Raw genomic sequence first — 19,853 nt, 5'->3', positions numbered from 1 at the left:
TATATATAAACTTCAGTTAATATAAACTTCCAAAAATCTAAAATGTCTCTCTTTTCAAATTTTCTACACCTTGAGTGATACTCATAATTCCTACCTTCTCCACATGAATACTAAGCTCTCCATGGAATTTGTGTGTCTTTTTATAGTTTTATTTATTTGTTTTGAGAGAGAGAGAAAGAGCATAAGCAGGGGAGGGGCAGAAAGAAGAAGAGAGAGAATCCCAAGCAGGCTCCATGCCACCAGTGCAGAGCCCAACATGGGGTTCTAACTCATAATCTCATGTGAGATCATGACCTGAACCAAGATCAAGAGTCAGACACTTAACCAACTGAGCCACCCAGGTGCCCTGGTGGTATTTATGTATTATGTTAGTCAGCTATTCTTCCAGTGATGCTGGATACGCTTTATATAGTGTAAATCTCAAAATCTCAGTGATCCACAACATATTTTTAATGTTTATTTATTTATTCTTGAGAGACAGAGGTAGAAAGCAACCAGGGGAGGGGCAGAGAGAGGGAGAGAGAGAATCCCAAGCAGACTCCACACCATCAGCACGGAGCCCGATGCGGAGCTCTCACAAACTGTGAGATCAGGACCTGAGTCGAAACCAAGAGTAAGATGCTTGATCAACTGAGCCACCCAGACACTCAGATCCACAACAATGTGTATTTATTTTTCTCGAACTCAAGGGTGTGTAGGACAGTGGATGGGCCCGCTTCAGACCGTGGGTGAGAGTCAGGTCTGGTCCAAGCCTCTCCTCATTCTGGGGCTAGCAGCCTCCGTGGGTGTTATTTTCATGGCACATGGCAGTAGCACAAGAAGGTGAACCAAACTGAGCAAGCACATTTACAGCTTCTGATTGGAATGATTTCTACCCAAGTTCATGGGCCAAATCAAGTGGAGAACAGTGGAGTGAAGAAGTACGCTCTGCCCCAAAGGGAGCTACTGGAACATCATGTGGAAGAGGGGGTGTGATAATTCTATTACAGGCAGGGGGCGAGGAATAACCCAATGTGAACAATAAGCCAACGTGAACAGTGATCCAATCCACATCAAGTACGGAAATCTCAACTCTATTCTCTGTCATTTACAGGAGTTGAAATTGATTGGACTGGATATTCCACACTTTGCTGCAGACCTTCCACTGAACCGATGTAAAAATCGCTACACAAACATCCTACCATGTAAGCTTGTCACTAGAGCCTGTCCTAGGCACGTCTCTCAAAGGCTGATGGACTTTACTGCAGATGGATTAGTTTCACCAGTCTCTGGCTAAACCCAGTTGTAGTCTGGATCCTTAAGGCCATCTCTGCCATTGCACTGATCCCAATCGTGCTTCCACGGATTTAGATCCCGTCCTATGTAGGAAGGTGTAATTTCTTTGTCTTCAAATGAATTGTGTCTGAGCACGGAAGACTGGCCATTAGGCTCTTTTTGATCTCTATCTGAAGATCAAAAGTCTTAGCCAAACTCAGGATGAGATAATCTGAGCTCTCATAAACTACTTTCAGTCAACTCCCTGACAATGGAAGGAGCGGAGCGGACTAAAATACTTCCTCTTTCTTCTGGCAGGTTCTGCTTCACTCAGCATTTTGTAATAAGTCCAACATTCATGAGAGAAGTAATAGAAAGTCCTTACATGACAATTAAAATGTGTTCCAATATAGATTTAACTTTCAGCTGCACTGGGTAGAGGTGGGGGGTACTGGGAGAAAATGGAAAGGGGGGAAGAAGAGAGGTGAAAAAGCTCTAGAAGCTTCTTGATCAGGCTTCTTGATAAAATTGAGTAGTGTCATCTCTTACACTTTCACATCTATACACATTTCGGAATTTACTTTTCTCATCTGAAGTCTGTTTGCACAAATCCGTGCAATCCCATCTTCTCTGGGTTTCCCAAAGGCAGTGGAATTTCTGGATGTGTTAGGTGTCATGGAAATCGTGGATTTAGGCTACATTCTACAGCCTTCTGCACAACCTACCAGATATTTTAGTTCCTATAAATATCCTACACAATGCCCTCCATATCTGGAAACAAGGACAGGGGAGCTGGTGGGGAGGAAATGGTGATTGAGAGATGTTTTTATAATTATTTAAACAAGAAACTAAGGTTGAGGTGTGGCTGAAGTATCAAGCTAAAATAAATATGACCTAGTCCATCACCGGCTGATCTGACTTGCTGTTGGTTAGAGAAGGTTGAGACAGTCCTTCTTTCCACTCGGATTTTTGACACTTTTTTCTTCTTATTCTTTACAGATGACTTTAGCCGAGTGAGGTTAGTCTCCATGAATGAAGAGGAAGGCGCAGACTATATCAATGCCAACTATATTCCTGTAAGTAAAAGTAAAAATTTTTTAAAAAGCAGGCATCCAAATTCTAGATGAACCAGAGGAGGACGATTAGGGCTACACAGATACATTAAATAGTTTAAAAGAGAGCCATTCTCCACCTGGCTATCTGACTCTCAGGAATTTTCCTATGAATTCCCATTATCCCACTTCAGAACAACAAATGCGGGGGTGGGGGGGAGGGAAGCCCAGAGATTAGTAATGTTCAGATTTCTTTGTAAAGAGTGAAAGTGAAAGTAAATAGTTACACAAAACACCATCTTTTTGTGTTTAGCCTTCAGTTCTGGAGTGCCTAGGTGACTCAGTTAAGTGACAGACTCTTGATTTGGGCTCAGGTCATGATCTCAAGGTTCATGAGTTCACACCTTTCGTGGGGCTCTGCCCTGACAGAGCCTGCTTGGGATTCTCTCTCTCAAAATAAATAAATGAATATTTAAAAATAAATAAACAAACTTTGGCAAAACTTTGGCAATTTTGGCAACTGAACTCAAAGGGTTCAACTTGAGCCCTTGTATTTTAAAACTAGTGCTTGTTCTCATCAAAAGGTGTGGGTGTGATTTTATCCACTTCAGAGAACAATGCTTACAGTCCCCCAGACTCACACGGGTCAGTTACTCTGACTACCTCTGTGATCCTTCGCCAGGCTTATCGCCAGGAAGTTTTCAGGTTTTCCTCATGTGTGTGGAATAGCGTTTGGTATTGACAGTAGCTTCTTGGGTGACAACTTTGTCACTTAATCTTTCAGGGATACAACTCACCCCAGGAGTATATTGCCACACAGGGGCCACTGCCTGAAACTAGAAATGACTTTTGGAAGATGGTCCTACAACAGAAGTCCCAAATTATTGTCATGCTCACTCAGTGTAATGAGAAAAGAAGGGTAAGTGTCTAATGGAGCTGTCCCCACGGGCAGCAAATGTGTCCCGGCGGGGACCCTGGCTGGGGCGTTTACTGTGTACCATAAACTTCTGGTTGTTTTCATGCTCACAATAACACTATACAGTTCTTCAGCAGCAAGTACAGTAAAACCTTTGTTTGCGAGCATGATTTGTCCTGGAAACATGCTTGTAATCCAAGGCACTCATGTATCAAAGCGGATTTCCCCATAAGAAATAATGGAAATTCAAATGATTTGATCCCAACCCCAAAATATTCATATAAAAATGATTACAATACTATAATACAAAATAACAAATAAAATACAAAATATCAGGAAAAATATCAAGTTAACCTGCACTTACCTTTGAAAACCTTCCTGGCTGGTGTGAGGGAGACGAGAGAGGAGGGTGATTGTGTAGGATGACTTTCACGATCACTAACAGATGTTGACTACAGTACGGTGTTAATAAACTCTTGTCATACACTGTATTTAATGTAACCAGCAATAAGGCAGCAGAGGAGAAGGTCTATATCCACAGGCAGCCTGACCTAGTATGAAGCAAAGCATTCCTAAACCTACTGTTGTCTGGAAAAGCAAAGGACTGTCCATAGATGCTGCGAAGTGACAAAAAATACACTAGTGCAGTTGTGGGCTCCTCCCACTGTTCTGAAAAATCACCGATTTCTACCAAACACCACGACCTGGGACTGAGCATCTGAGCACGGGAGATGATCACCCACAATCCTGCAGAGAAAGAGTTGTGATTATGTGACGTTCAGCATCACGTACCACTTGTATTGGAAGACATCGCTCATTTATCAAGTTAAAATGTATTAGAAATGTTCGTTCATCTTGAAGAACACTCACAGAACAAGTTACTTGCAATCCAAGGGTTTACTGTACTTTTGCTTTCCTTAGTGAGCACAGACTATTTCTTTCCTAGCCTGTTTGTTTTAAAAGATTGTGTTCGGGATGTCTGGGTGGCTCGGTCAGTTAAGCATCTGATAAGTTGGCTCAGGTCATGATCTCGCGGTTTGTGAGTTGGAGCCCCACATAAGGCTCTGTGCTGACAGTGCAGAGCCTGGAGCCTGCTTCGGATTCTGTGTCTCCCTCTCTCTCTGCCCCTCCCTTGCTCACACACACGCTCTGTCTCTCTCTTAAAAATAAATAAACATTAAAATAAATAAATAAAAGATTGTGTGCTATCGCCACCGCAGGTGAAATGTGACCATTACTGGCCGTTCACGGAAGAACCCATAGCTTACGGGGACATCACCGTGGAGATGATGACGGAGGAGGAGCGGGACGACTGGGCCTGCAGACACTTCCGGATCAACTATGTAAGTCATGGGGCACAGGTCCGGGCCGTCCCCACGCCGCGGGACACCCGCGTGTCAGAGAGCAGCCCACCGTCTCGTAAGACCGTGAGCTCTTCGGGCGTTGCAACACTGCTTTCTTCAAGAGATAAATCCCACTGTCAGTGTATTTATCTCCAGTTTCATCACAACGGTGTGTGGATGACACGGTTGGCCTGGAGAGCCTGAGGAGATGGAGGAAAAAGGCCGCAAGTTCCATCTCAGACCAGCCCAGGGCACAAGGAGACACGGGGCATCAGTGCTCAGCAGTTAGGACTGGGGAGAGACGTTCTCATTGCTTATACTAATTCCAGATGGGTGCAATGAGGATATATTAGACACACTTAAATTTTAAGTTTAACACTTAAACCATGATAGAGTCGTTTGCGTTTGGTTTTCTTTGGCTTTCCTTATTTTTGTTATGGTTTGGTTTTTTTATTATTTCAAAGCTATTTCTTTTTAATTTTGCTTCCATATCTCTTTTAGAATGCTATTGATTTCTGAATATTAGCATATTAGAAAAGTCTAGAGCACCTGGGTGGCTCAGTCTGTTGAGAATCTGACTCCTGACATTGGCTTAGGTCACGATCTCAGGGTCATGGGATCGAGCCCCATGTCCGACTCTGTGCTGGCAGCATGGAGCCTGCTTGGGATTCTCTCTCTCTCTCTCTCTCTCTCTCTCTCTCTCTCTCTCCCTCCCTCCACCCCTCTCCCCTGCTCACATACTCTCTCTCACTCTGTCTCTGTCTCTCTCTCACTCTCTCTCCCAAATAAAATTGAAAAAAAGAGAAAGAAAAGTCTATTTGTCCTGGGTCTGCTACTTCTCTGATGATTAGGCTTCGAGCTCATGCCCAATGCTGTGTGCCAGGTTCGGTGCCCATGTCAACCAGTCCCCCTGTTGCCTTCCTCACACACAGTTGTCCCAGAAAATAGGAGGGAATTTCTCTAGTGCCCACTTAAACATGCTCTCTGTGGAGGACACCATTCAACAGAAAAGTCCTCATTGCAATGTTCTCGGCTTAGAAACCACACTTCCTCACTGCATAGGTCAGGGGCTGTGGACAAATTGACTACTGCTCGTTTTGTAAAACTTACAAGCCAAGAATGTGTTTTAAATTTTGAAATGCATGAGAAAAATCAAAAGACAAATAATATTTCATGCCAAATACACAAATGATATGAAATTCAAATTCCCATGTCCACAAGTCACATTTTATTGAAATACGGCCACACACTTGCTTACGTATAGCCCATGAGTTATTTTTGTGCTGCATTAAGCTTGAGTAGTTGCAACAGAGACCAAATGACCCCTAAAACTAAAATATTTACTCTCTGTCCTTGACAGATGTTTGGTGACCCTTAATATGCACATAGAAACGAAGACTGTCCATATCAGTGCAGCCTAAGTACTCATGAACTAGCCACTTGTTATATTTGCAAGTTAAATCACTTCTCAACCACTAGTAGTTAACAATGACTTTTGTTACAATGAGATTTTAGACAAAGCCCTAGCGGACTGTACTTCATCACATCTTCCTTTTCTTTGAAGTGGCCATCTCCTCCCTAAAAAACTCCCCCTCAGAGTTCCCACTCAGTTGTCACCTCCTTTGTGAAGCTTTCCCAGTCTCCAGACAGCTTTACTCCTCCCCCGCTGGGCCGGCTCACCTGTGTGGCTCTGTCACAAGGCGCCAGAGATGGTTACAATTCCCCGCTTCGTGTTAGCTCGCCCAGTGTGCGGTGCGCTTGGAAGCAAGTACCCCTCTCAGTGAGCTTTGTAACCCCAACCCTTGGCCACTTATAAAATCTTTGTGGAATGAACAAATCAACGAATGAATGAAGGATTTCAAAAATAGTAAGGCACTTGGAAAGATGTTCCATCAGAGAAAATACTTGTCCATCTGACTACCATTCAAACCCTGCTTTCTTCTTGGCTCTCTTAGCCAGGGAGCCAGTGTAAACTGCTGGACAAATGTAGAACAAATATTTCCCTAGGTTTGCATTCAGGAGAAAAGAAATTGCAGAGCACAAGATAAGACATGTTCCCATGTCCATTTCCTCGGCAGAGAAGAGTCACATAGTCCATTGTATGATCAGTACTATGCTTCTTGTCCTTGGTCTTTTTTAAAACTTTTTTTAATGTTTACTTATTTTTGAGGGACAGAGAGAGACAGAGTGTGATCAGGGAAGGGGCAGAGAAAGAGGGAGATACAAAATACAAAGCAGGCTCCAGGCTCTGAGCTGTCAGCACAGAGCCCCTTGCGGGACTTGAACTCACGCACTGCAAGATCATGACCTGAGCTGGTCGGACACTCAAACAACTGAGCCACCCAGGCGCCCCTTCTTGTCTTTGGTCTTAAATGATGACCTATCTTTGAATGAGAATCATGTGAAGGGCTTGAAACATAAGAATAAAACAGTGAATATTAGTGTTTTCTGCTAAGATGTTTATACAGGAGTCACAGTCACGAGCATTTGGTCCTAGAGTGCCCCCTTTTGGCCATAAACACAGAATCCAGAAGAACATTGTGCTCTGCTAATGAATATGCTATTTTACACTCTTCTTTATTCCCTCCATATTGGTATGTGGAAACATTCTGAGTACAACCAGATGAAAGTACATGAGTGAGGAAATCAGAGTAAGAGAAATTTTGGAATGGCTAAGAAAACAAGAAAGGTTTTCTCCCTTAATAAAGAAAGGAGGAAAATGACCATAGCACACAGTTTGTCACTGTCCAGTGCTGCATGAACTGAGTATGAAGTGGAGACTAAAACCAACAAAAACTTGTCCCCATCGATCTGTGCCTTGCTATTCGGCTACAGAGAACACCCGATGCCTCTGTCTTACTGCTATAGAAAAACTAAGGACAATGTAAGTGTTGCCTATTTCGGAACAACTTTGCTCATTTAGCTGGAGACATTTTTAGATCAATTATATATATGCATATACATATATATACACACACATATATATTGCCTACAATGCATGAGACTTTGAGCTTAGCCTGCAATCAGCCTTTGAAAAAAGCTAAGATTTTTTGTGAGCTTTTCTGGGCAACCAAAGTTATCTAGTTATTGAATGTCCTTAAACCCTCATGGTGTGGAGTCACGGAGTCATTTTGCACAGTTTATTATGCTTCCGTTCCTTTCCTGCCATACTTCCTGAAAACAGCAGTGAGAAGAGGCAGCATCTTTGCAGATTTCATGCTCTGTGTGTCTAAGAAACAGCCCTTGAAGGTGGTGAGGGAGGTACTGCACGTGGCTGGGAACGTTTAGTGGGTCTAATTGAAGTGCCGATTGATTTATGTTTATACAGATCTTATTATGCGTTTATTTATATGCTTTATGCATTTCCTTATATTTATACAAATTCTACTCCACCCAAGACACTGACTCTTTGGAATTCATTCCTCTTTAGTACCTGAGCCTAACTTGGGTTTCAAATTCATAACCAGGCCAAATTCTTCCAAATTATGACACAGGATTCCATTCACTGAGGGGATTTTAGGCTCTGACCAAGTTTGAGGGAAGGGGAATGAGTTAGATCTTTGTGTGGCCTGGGTTTGGAACTATTTCTGACTGTTGATAACAAGAACAGGATAAATCTTTATGCTTACAAATTAGTAGAGGCCAAAAAGAGTGGATCTTGAAGGCCCACATCCTGACACTTAGGCCGTTCAGAGGGGAAAACAATATATTCGAAGTATGGGTTAATAGGAATAAGATACATGCACAGAACATACCTGCCCGCTGGGATGCCCAGAACCAGCCGTATGAATGCAGTGAGCAGAGGGGAGAGAGGTGGGAGTTACGGAGTGTGGTGACGCTAACAGCGGACGGGCCCGTCCGTCACAGACGTGAGCGCACTCCCTCTTCCCAACAAGCCCCGCGATCCCTTGTGTCACACTCTAACATCTAAAAAGACACATTTTAGGTAGAAGAAAACTCGTGTTCAGCGAGTTTGCTCTGGGTCAGAGCCCAAGACCGAGATTGTCCTATTAGTGAGTTTTTGCAGGCATAGCCTTGGGTCTGCAAGGGAGCAAGGAAAGCAGGGTAGGACCCAGCAGGGCAGGAGCCACGCACAGCTGCGGGCTTAGCTGAATTCTAGCGTCAGCTGTGTCCCACAGGGAGTTTTGGGGCACGAGTGGCACCTTACAGTTAGATGTGCCACCCTGATGGAAGGGGGGCTCTTGTACCCCAGTATCGGTCACTCCATGGCTGTGGACTGCCCTCCTTAGAACACATCCTGTCAGTCACGCTCCAGCAAGGCATTTCCTTCATGGAGGGACAACCACAGAGAGGACACAGACATATGCTATCAGCAGCAGCGGGACACGGGGCAGTCAGGCTGGCAAAGGGGGCCCGATGGGGGAGGGGCACCAATAGCACCTTGCACCGTATTCTTGAGCCAAAGCTGATGCAGTTGCTAAACAGCAGAGCCAGGATACACATCCTGATCTGCCTAGGCTCTCATCTCTACACAGGCATGGATTCGCCTCTTTAGCCTACAATTTGAAGTTTTATGCAATTAGTATGTTTTCCCCCAGGCCTGCTTTATGCCAGGCCCGATCCTCAGAACTGGAAAGGCTGGCGTGCTGACCAGGAGTGGAACGTGGCTTTAACATCTTATGCCATTAGCTTGTGAGCCGCACTGGCGGCCCAGGCCAGCTGGCTCGTGGACCGAGATATTAATGCTTGGTTTGGCTTTTTCTCCTAAAGGCGGACGAGATGCAGGATGTGATGCATTTCAACTACACGGTGTGGCCTGATCACGGTGTGCCCACAGCAAATGCTGCAGAGAGCATCCTTCAGTTTGTACACGTGGTCCGACAGCACGCTACCAAGAGCAAAGGCCCCCTGATCGTGCACTGCAGGTGAGCTCAGCAGCCGCGTTTTCCGTCACTGCACTGTGGACTTCGCTTTATAAAGGGACTCGCCCGCCCTTCCGTAAACCCCTGGTCACAACGCATTAACGCTGAAATGAATTATGAATGCTTAACACCTACAATTAATCGATACCTTAGTAGGTACACAGTTTGCTTCTAATATGGCTTTTCTTCTTCTCTCCTATACCTATGAGATAGATATTTTTATTCTCGTTCTCAGATGAAAGAAAGTAAGAAGTGGGGAGGTTAAGGGACTCACACAAATCCGTGCAGCTGGAACGTGGAGGGGTTAGGACTCAAATCCAGGTGTGTGGTCTCTGAAGGTCATGCTTTTAGGCGCTGTGTGAAACTACCCCAGCCCATGAGAGATCCCCAGTGGTTTGGAATATGGCCACCTACAAGGTCAAATTAAAAATAGCTGATCACAGCCCAGAATAATATAAATAGACATAAAAGCAAGATGAGGTAAAAGAGAAATGGAAGTATTCAGCTCATGAAGATAGACATTTGCTATGATTGTTCTTGGAGACTGTCTGAATTTCCAGACAGCCAAGTGAACGGGGTTGTATGATCTAGCGCATTATCAGAAAACAAGGGCAGCGCTTATTCTTTAGGAGAAGAATTATCTTTGAATTTAAGCTTTCTTTCCCACCAAGTGAACCAAATCCCCATCAAAATCCATCAGTGTGACATGATTCTGTTTCAAAATTGTTATCCAGCCTCCAAAGAGCAGGGGCTATAAATATGTTCCTACTGTATACCAGAGAGAGAGACGGGATGGAGATGTTAGAGGAGGCACTGGTAGTCCTGTCAACCTAAGCAAATCAGTCTATAATTCTGGATCTAACATCTCCCTCGGCCTTTATGAACCAGAATGGTTAGGGGAGTGTGTGTGTGTGTGTGTGTGTGTGTGTGTGTGTGTGTGTGTGTGAAAGAGAGAGAAAGAGAGAGAGAGAGAGAGAGGGAGATAGAGAGAGGGAGGGAGAGGGAGAAGTATGTGTCTGTGTCTGGACAGGAAAACACCTCCTAAGCCACCCAGTTTGGGATCGGGGAGGATATTCATGTGCGAGTTCCGCTCACGCATTCACAGGCCTCATCGGATGACATTATCTAGCCTCAGCACCCCTCTTCCCAAGAGCAGAAAATAAAGCTGCTCAACCATGTGGTTCCCTTCTGAGCAGGAAGCAGCCTCAGTTCTGGATGTGACTTTACAGGTGCTCACCCAGAGGCAGAACATTTTCTCTTAGACGATAAGTCCTAGGAGAGAAGAGTCGTCTTGAAGAAAAGTAATCTCTGAACTTGAGGCTTCTAGTATTGGATTTCTCTCCCAGCAGTGACTTCCTCTGTTCTTGTTTTATCGTAAGTCCAAGTCCGAAACCACTTGGCACTGCAGCCTCTCAGTGATTGGAAGAGGCGAGCTGATGTGACCATGTAGAGCTGGGGGCTCTGCTGACCACAGGTGGACGGTGGCCAGTGCCAGTCACTCCTCTTTGTTCCGCTCTCTGAGCTCTGGGATTTGGGGGCTGGAAGAGACTGAGTCCAAATACCAAATTTGATTTGGAGGCAATTTACCTTAAAGATCGCTGGGAGACTGAGGCAGACCCAGGACCCACCAGACAGGGCAGGTGTGCCGTAAGAAAGGTCTGGGCTGGTGAACTCAACTTAGGCTGGAAGCACACAGATCGCTATGGCCCCAGAGCTAGAGCTGGTGTGGACATTCAAGCTGACTTTGCAGCAGGGCGTGTGTACCTAACTCTGAGGTTAGCAGAACACAGGGATGGTTTATGTGTATCCGCTCTCGGAGAGCAGGAAGCAAGCCTCCGCAGGCTCCACCTGGAATCGTCACTTCCCTCTGGAAGCAGAGTGTGCCCTGCGGGAGGGGGGTGTGCAGTTAAGTCAGTACAGACACGCTCCTCTTTACGGGAGGTCACAGGTTAGTCAGAAAGGTGCCATCGAACCACACGCCGACCACATCTGGATACTTCAAAATCAGTTAGGAAAATACTCTCAGGAATTCCTTCTCTTTTCTCAGTGGTGCTACCTGTAGTTTGGCGGGGGGGGGTAAATTGCCAGTTTCTTTGCAACAGTGCGAGGAATATGTCTGAGGAATATGTTGTCGGAACTTCTTTGGCAGTGCTGGAGTCGGAAGGACAGGAACGTTCATCGCCCTGGACAGGCTCTTGCAGCACATTCGGGATCACGAGTTTGTCGACATCTTAGGGCTGGTGTCCGAAATGCGATCCTACCGCATGTCTATGGTGCAGACGGAGGTAGGAACGGAATCCATACCCATTTTCAAATTTGCCCTGGAATGAAAAACTTCTCATTATTCAATCTCATGTTTCAAAAAAGTTGTATCTACTTTTTCCTGCATCCACTAGTCCCAGTTTTTTTATTGTGCATGTTCAAACTGCTTCACGGTATAAAAAAATAGATACTAGCTTCTAGAAATCTATTCCATGTAGAGAGCTTGCACTGCTGTTCGTATCATATGTCCTTTCGAATCCAGAGCACATGGATGTATCTATAATATCTATAATAGAATAAAGCCTCTTTGAACAGACTGGGAGTTCAGTGAAGGCGACAGCCAATCTGGGTAAATGCCACCAAGTGGGGACTGTGGAACTGACATGATGTAATTCCTGTTTGAAATGCTACATTTGTTTCAGTAAGTTTGGCATCAGTTCGTCCTCCATGTGACTCTCTGTCCCAATGCACTTTTGATGATGACCAAAGGTGGATTTATGCTTTCTGTCCCCCTTATGGTTTTAAGGCTCCCCAGCCCCCAGCCTGGAACAGCAGCCAGTTCCCTTGGTCTAAATGAGATACCCAGCCGTGTTATGTGTTCCCTTTTCCTCCTCTTCAGCCAAGACTTCTCCTCCCTGCCTCAGAATGCAGCCCGGCTGGAGTGGCAGCCCTGGGCCTGTGCACAGAGCACACAGCACACTCTGCCTCCCAACAGTGCAGGTGTGCACCTGGGAGCACCCCAAAACCCACGCACAATAACTTGTTCCTGATCCTAGTCACCAATCCATACTTGCGACATCTTAACTTCCAGCTTACAATAATCCTTTTTCTTCCCCCAAGGAGTGTGCAGGAGGAATGCTTGTAGAGTAGAACACAACCTGGCCTGACCTCTTACTAGATTACCAGGAGATTAAATATAGCCTTAGTCTTTTTCCTGCTTTTCCACTATACACCACTAGATGTCAGTCTAACTCAAAAAGCCTGCGGCCGTGGCTGCTATTAGTGCTTACAGTTTCTCCTCTCTCTCTCTCTCTGTTTACTTTTCACTCTTGCCTCCCCACTCCCACCTTTCCAAGGCCGAACACAGTCGACAGAAGGCATTTATTTCTGAGCTACAGCAAGATCACACCACTTTGGAAAGAGTGACCCATTCACACGCCGGTGTCTCATTGATGATGTGTCTGCTTCCTCGCTTCCTTGAACCCACTCACATCCCAGCCCTGCCGCCTTCTAATTTACAGTGGTGGGACATGAACATTACCTGCTTATCCTAAGGTTAAAATGTGCTGGTTCCCCAGAGAAGCCCACTACCTAGTGATTAAACAGTGCTTTATGAATCGGTCTATATTTTTGGTTTTCACTTCTATAAATTTACATCCTCATATGTGGTTTAAAAAAATCCCCATTATGTATATTAATCCCCAGCCTTCAAAGGGCCACTCCTCATTTTAGGTATTTTGGATGTGATGAATTGTCTGCCCCGTTGACTTAATTTATGCCTCTTATAGCTTTATAGACTTTGATGATAGCCTGTTTGCCTTTGGCTTTCCCAATTACAGAATCTTAATCCCCTTTTAAAAACTACCTTCACATAGCAGACCCTCCATCCAATTTCCAACGCCTTTATCTTTCCTCACATGTGGTAATCGCACAAAACTAGAGCAGCTGCCATGTGCCTCTCTGCGGAGCTGAGGAAGTATTTTGTTTTTCTCCCTAATGCTCTGGCCCCAAATTTTGGCTGTTTGGCTTCTTTGTCTGGGGCAGCATTTTAGGTTGACATCTCCAGGGAAACGGTCTTTTTAAAGTGAGACACCCCTTCCCTGAACTCTTGTGGGAAAACTCAGTCAGCAAAAGAGACAGAGGTCACCACAGGTTGCTGATGTTTTCCAACTGTTCCAGATTCAGTCTGGAGCTCCCTCAGGACTCCGCGGTGGGAGCGCTCTAGCTCAAGCTATTTATTTATCTCTGTTTTGTTAGTTACGTCTGGAACATCTTGTCCATTTACCTTTATTTTTCATGGTTCCTGTGCTCGTCATGGTACAGCCTGTATTTTGAATGTTAGGGTTTTCTTAACATCCTTCTTGACCCTGTTCATACCCGCAGACCTTCCGTCTTCTACTTGACTTATGTTAACAAGTACGGAGCAGAGTCAAACCATTATTTTCTTCGGCTTTATCACCCCACAGTACCCCCTTTGAGACTCATGATTTTCCAGGGGCCAGTGCAGCTTCTCTCTGTGTAGACCACCTGTGTGTCGTGTACCGGGTTTCTTCCCGTGGCTGGTGTCTAGGTTTCCTGCTTCCTCTAGACTACCTGTCATCCCCATTCCTACACCCCGCCCCACTCAAAAAACCGCAGACGTTACGGATTAAAACGGCTGAGTCCTGAGATGCACATAGGTCCGGCCAACAGCCGCGTGGTCTGCATTTTGACCACCCCTCTTCCTTTTCTCAACTGCCCGGGCACGTGGTACGGGCCTCTCCACGTGAGAGCAGCAAGGGGTTAGAGAGTAGGGGTGGGCCTGGGTCACAGCAGGGCCTCTGCATGGCCCTTCGCCTCTCCGAGGTCCCCTTCGCCCTCTGTTAAGTGTGAATGATGCATCTGTGACTTGTAGAGCACACATCGTGGAAATGACACCATCCAGACAAGCACAAAGAAACTGTCAAGGGCTCGTGCGGATGACATGCACCTCTCCAGGGCCCTCTTCTATTTTTATCAATCGTTGTGTTTGATTTTCTTCTAATAGGCTTTCCCTGGAGGCCGGCTAGGGCTCTGCTTTGAGCAGCCCTCCTCCTGAGCAGCGGTTTAGACGTCTCAGGGCCTCTCAGGGACGGGTCTATAAATAGGCTTTTACTTACTTTGCCTGTGGTCCGGCTACCTTTTTCTTTTTTAATTTTTGACAGCCACGTTTGGGCACTGAATTATTATGAACTGAAAAACCAGGGAGTCTCTTTTCCTTAACTGTGCCCAGAGCTTGACACAACACCAGAAACAACAGCGTGGTGTGTGATAATGAGCAGAGGCAGCCGGTTATTGATGACACTATCACAGAGAAGGGAATATACGGGGCGCCTGGGGGGCTCAGTTCGTTAAGCGTCCGACTTCAGCTCAGGTCATGATCTCATGGTCCATGAGTTCGAGCCCCATGTCAGGCTCTGTCCTGACAGCTCAGAGCCTGGAACCTGCTTTGGATTCTGTGTCACCCTCTCTCTCTGCCCCTCGCCTGGTTGTATTTTGTCTCTCTCTCTCTCTCTCTCTCAAAAATAAATTTAAAAATACATTAAAATTTTTTTAATTTTTAATTTATTTTTGAGAGAAAGAGAGAGACCGCATGAGCAGGGGAGGGTCAGAGAGAGAGGGAGACACAGAATCTAAAGACAGGATCTAAGCTCTGAGCTGTCAGCACAGAGCCTGACGAGGGACTCAAACCCACGAACTGTGAGATCATGACCTGAGCCAAAGTCAGACTGACTTAACCGACTGAGCCACCCAGATGCCCCAAACATTAAATTTTTTTTTAAATAAGAGAATATATTTCAAATATATATATATTGGATATATATATCTGTGGTGGTGGAGGTATTATTAATAAAGTGCTAATATAAATATATCCAAAGCTTCTTGAAAAATACAGATTAAGCTGAGGTATCAACCCAATGAAGTTTGAACCATTAACCTATCTTGTATAAAGTTGTCATACAAAAGTCTCCTTAAATCCTGCAAATACCATGACTGGTTTTTGTTTCAAGGTTATTTCTAATGGTATTATTACGTATAGAGAAACTGTAGGCTATGAAGACAACGGGGAAAGACCACGAAGTCACTTTGATTTCATGGCACTAAGCCAGCTACCCTCCATATGCTGAGACATTTCATCTCCGTCTTCATTCAAGTATAACTTTTAGACAATTTGCTTCGATGCTACATATACATATGCTAATTTTACATTCTAATTTTCCACCTAACATTTTGCTCTATGTATCCATCATCCCAAATTGTCCAAAACTCTATAAATCTCATTTTAAAGACTGAATAATGTTTCAGTATAGATGGACTGTAAATTACTTAAACCACTCTCCTTTTCAGAGGACATCAGTTTGGGTCCTTTTCCACTTGTTTATTACTACCTGTGTCCACAGTGCCATTTATTAGCACTTTATTAATAGTACCTCCACCACCACAGATAAAAATGACGGCTTCAACAAACTCAAGTCTTCATTCAGTGTTACTTTCACTTTTGTATTTGCTGACATCATAAATGAAAAACAATTGTTTTAATTTACATTTTTATTATATCGCCATTTTTTGGCTTATGGTTTAATATTTCCTCAGTTTACCTCAGAAAATGTTCACTAACCACAAACTGAGTGGTAGGCATTAGGAATAAAAATATATAGTCCCTGCCTTCTAGGAATATTGGGTCTAATTGTTGGTATAGTTTGCCAGTTTAAGTGTGTGTGTTACTGATTGGAGGAATTTTAAAGAAAAATAAAGGTATCAACCTTTTGTAATCATTCTAGAAAATAATTTTCCCTACCTGTGTCTGGTTTGCCCTTTATTTTATTCTTTTCAGTTTGTTTCATATACAGTAGTTTGAAATTTTCATCTGTAATTTCTTACTTTGCTTGAAATTTAGAAAGTCCTTTGTAAAAGTAAACAGAGAAACATTAACCTATATTTCCTCCCCCCATATTTGTATAGCTTAATTTACTAAGCTTCCTGGATTTTACTTTGGTCCATATTATGAATGATACACTATTTTTTTTTCAAAAGAGACCCCTCATTTATTGCTTGGACATTCATTTTCCTTAGTAGTGAGAGGGGATTACCTAAGCTCTATTATTAATCAAAATTTTTTTTACAGTGGATTCTCTTGGATTTCCTAGTAAAATAATGGAAATAATGGAAATTGGTGTTTGACATCATGGTATTTCATCCTGCCATAAGATTAAAATTATTCTGTGTTGACATGCATTTGCACAAAAGAACCTTGTTCTGAAGCATGTTTTTTCGATGCGCCAGGAGCAGTACATTTTTATCCATCAGTGTGTGCAGCTGATGTGGATGAAGAAGAAGCAGCAGTTCTGCATCAGTGACGTCATCTATGAGAACGTCAGCAAGTCCTAGTTCAGAACCCGGAGCGGTAAGTAGAGAAGAGGCCACCACGGGCACCTTGTCTGAGAACAGCAAAAGGCTGTAGTCACCAGTTACGTTGATTCCGCCCCCACGAATGGGGTCATAGGGGAGAGTAATACCGCAGCAGATCTTAGAGCCTCTGCGTCCCTTGGTGGGGGGGTGCGACATCCGGAGCTTTAGCAGCCCATTGTGATGTGACCTTCATTCTCTCTACCTGGAACCTTAAATTGTTCTGATATCGGATCCGTGCACGAAATATCAAGATACTCTCATCCAACTCTATTTATCTAGATATTTTGTGCAAATGTTTTATTGATTACAAGGGTCATATGAGGGGTGAGTTACAAAGAAGACATGAGCAGGAACACACATCCCAAAGAAGAAGAAGAATATTGGCAATATTCTCAGGAGAGTGGAGTTTAGGAATGCCTTGATCTCATCCATTATGTGAACATTTGCTTGAGAGCTTCCTGAAAACATTAGTAACATAGTCAGTGCCTTGTGCTCAAATTTGTCCAGGAGATCAGATTTGGGAGGTGTAAGTAATCTTAGCTGAAGTAACAATATGCCAATTCGAGTCAGTAAACGGAGTGTGAAATGTATCCGAGTACACCGAGGTGCGGGTGGAGGGGCCGTTCACAGCGTGGGGAGAAGATGGCGGTGCATCGTGGCCGAAAAATGGAAGGATAGAGAGCATATGGACCAGTGGATAGCAGGGATTCTCCCTTCATATCCATCAAAAGACAGAAAGCCCAAAGAGGCAGGAAGGATAAAGACTAAGACAGAGACAAATCTGCAGAAAAGAGAAAGATATTTAGATCCATAGAAAGGACTTCTGCAGAGAAAGATGTGTAGATCAACCTACGTCACAGAGACACCATGTGTGGCTTGAGCCTCCGAGACTGCTTACTCTCTCTCTCTCTCTCTCTCTCTCCTCCCGCCCCCCACAGGACAGGACATGGTGTGCACCCATCCTCCCTTGCTTCCAGAATATTTTAGGGGCCCTGCTAGCCATTTTGCTAAGAGCCCCTGCTTTGTAGTATGTGGCCAAGGAGATAATTTATCTCATTGAAGCACCGGGAAGACTTAGCCTTAAAGAGCCTCCAGTGTCTTTGGACTCTTTTACTTCTGGACATTGAATAACGGACCAAATTCAACCGAACACCAGAAGGGTCCAGACGCTCTGCAAAGGGCAGGAAGCACAGCACTTCCGAAGAAGCGTTTCCTTGGCCCTTGGCTGGTTGGGCTGAGTTTTTGTTGTTGTTGTTTTTAAGTGCAATAATTTTTGTATATATGATTTTATCAGGAAGTTGAATTGTTTTCTACCCACGTGACCGATCAAGCCCGTAGCCTGAGAGGGACCAGGCATTGTTAGTATCAAATTATACCTCATTGTTAAAAGGCGGCGTGGCCACACATGAGGAAATGGTGATTCTGCTTCACGGAAATTGAACCGGCGAAATCTGTACTCTGACATTCAGCTGCCAGAGCAGGAGCGGGGAGGGTGCAGGGGGGAGAGGGAAGGGTTGCACCCACCGATCAACTGCATATCTTTTCCAAATATGAAGAGCTGTAATTCAGCTTCAAAGTAGAGTAGGAAAAATATTTAAGTCTTAATTGTTCTAGTTCTTGATGGTTTTCTTCCTTATTAACAGCTAAGTGTTTTTCCCTTGGCCCTCTTGAACTAATGTCACGTCCAGATTCTGTTTCAACAAATCTGATCTGGTTCCGAATCGTTTTAAGAAGGACTCTTTAGACTCCATTGCTGTCTGAGCAACCTTGGTGCCTGGACTTTGCATTCCTTTTTGCGTTGACCTGCATACATGTGAAAGCTGTTTCTTCGAGAACTCTAGGCTGTGAAAACGCACTTTCTGTCCCCCAAAGAGCTGGGAATTTATGAAGTTATAGCAATGAGCTGCAGCATGCTAGGACAATTATTTGGCGGCATTTTTGGGTAATATTGTCAAGCGTCTATATGGATTCCAGCATTTGATTTCTTTTTGTTTGGTTTCCTTTTTGGTTGTCAGTTTCATTTTAACCAGTGTTAACTAGTAACATTTTATTCTTCCGATTTTGTACAATTACAGTACATGATTGTGTATTGTGACATACATGCTGTCGAGATGGACGGCATTGTGAAACCTGGTACTTTGTGTCACTTCCTTAAAAAAGAAGAGGTGATGGGGTGGATATCCAACGGAAAACATTTTGAGTGGAAAGTAAACGCGAGCTGACTGCTTCACTGTGGCCCCGTGGCTGTGCTCCCTCCCCGCGCGCCTGCGTGCTCTCTGTGTGCCTGATCGCTGCCCCTCGCCGGCTCTCCTTCACTCCCGATCATCTTCACGAAGCCATGTGCCCAGGACCAGCTTAATATTTTATCGGTGACCTTAGTGGTGGTGAAGGATGCCAGGTGAACAGCTCCACACCCCACCGTCTCGTCACTGAGAAGGGCTGGCCACCGCAGACCTTGGCACAGTTCCGGGCAAGCCCCGGCCAGTGAGCGTCAGGTTCACCTGGCAGGGGGCAAGGCAGAAGATGCCCACACCCTGCAGGCTAACAGCTTGGGCTCCTCAGGCATTGTCAGCTCTTACTCACCTCCTTCCCTCTCCTTCTCGCCTCCCTGGTGCCACCTCCTCTTCTCACCCCTGCCCGTTCATTTCCCTTCTTGGACATGTTAATAATGTATCACTCCCCCCATTCACAGGAACACACAGGGCTAAGGAAAGGTGGCGAGTGGATGTGTGACATCCTTAGATTCTCACACAAGGACAGGGTAGGAGTGACGTGCGCAAACTCAGATGAGCCGATAAGATGCATGGATAGGCCAGAATCCATTTCGTTTTCATAGGATGGAATATGACTTCCCTTGAAACTTAAAGCACTTCATAAATATTTCATGTTTTTCTGGAGCACCCCATCAGTGTAGGGATCAAATAGTACCAGATCAATTTTGCCAAAAGAGAAGATGAAGTATCCGGAGTTTAGACCACAGAAAGGGCACACGAAA

At 44.6% G+C, this 19,853-nt stretch overlaps 1 protein-coding gene across 2 annotated transcripts in view; it reads left to right on the top strand.

Moving 5' to 3' along the window:
- The window catches only part of PTPRO (protein tyrosine phosphatase receptor type O), a 239,483-nt gene extending 220,390 nt beyond the window's left edge, over nt 1–19,093 (top strand). For both annotated transcript variants that reach the window (XM_029953983.1, XM_029953982.1), the window contains 8 exons: nt 1,094–1,184; nt 2,254–2,330; nt 3,091–3,225; nt 4,443–4,565; nt 9,297–9,451; nt 11,598–11,733; nt 16,733–16,853; nt 17,797–19,093. In XM_029953983.1, the coding sequence (XP_029809843.1) occupies nt 1,094–1,184; nt 2,254–2,330; nt 3,091–3,225; nt 4,443–4,565; nt 9,297–9,451; nt 11,598–11,733; nt 16,733–16,837 (822 nt within the window). In that variant the 3' untranslated portion in view covers nt 16,838–16,853; nt 17,797–19,093. The remainder of the gene's footprint in view (nt 1–1,093; nt 1,185–2,253; nt 2,331–3,090; nt 3,226–4,442; nt 4,566–9,296; nt 9,452–11,597; nt 11,734–16,732; nt 16,854–17,796) is intronic.
- The last annotated feature ends 760 nt before the right edge of the window (nt 19,094–19,853 follow it).

The sequence above is a fragment of the Suricata suricatta genome, chromosome 10, assembly GCF_006229205.1.
Source record: "Suricata suricatta isolate VVHF042 chromosome 10, meerkat_22Aug2017_6uvM2_HiC, whole genome shotgun sequence".
NCBI lineage: Eukaryota > Metazoa > Chordata > Mammalia > Carnivora > Herpestidae > Suricata > Suricata suricatta.
This window is presented reverse-complemented; position numbering and strand designations above follow the sequence as displayed.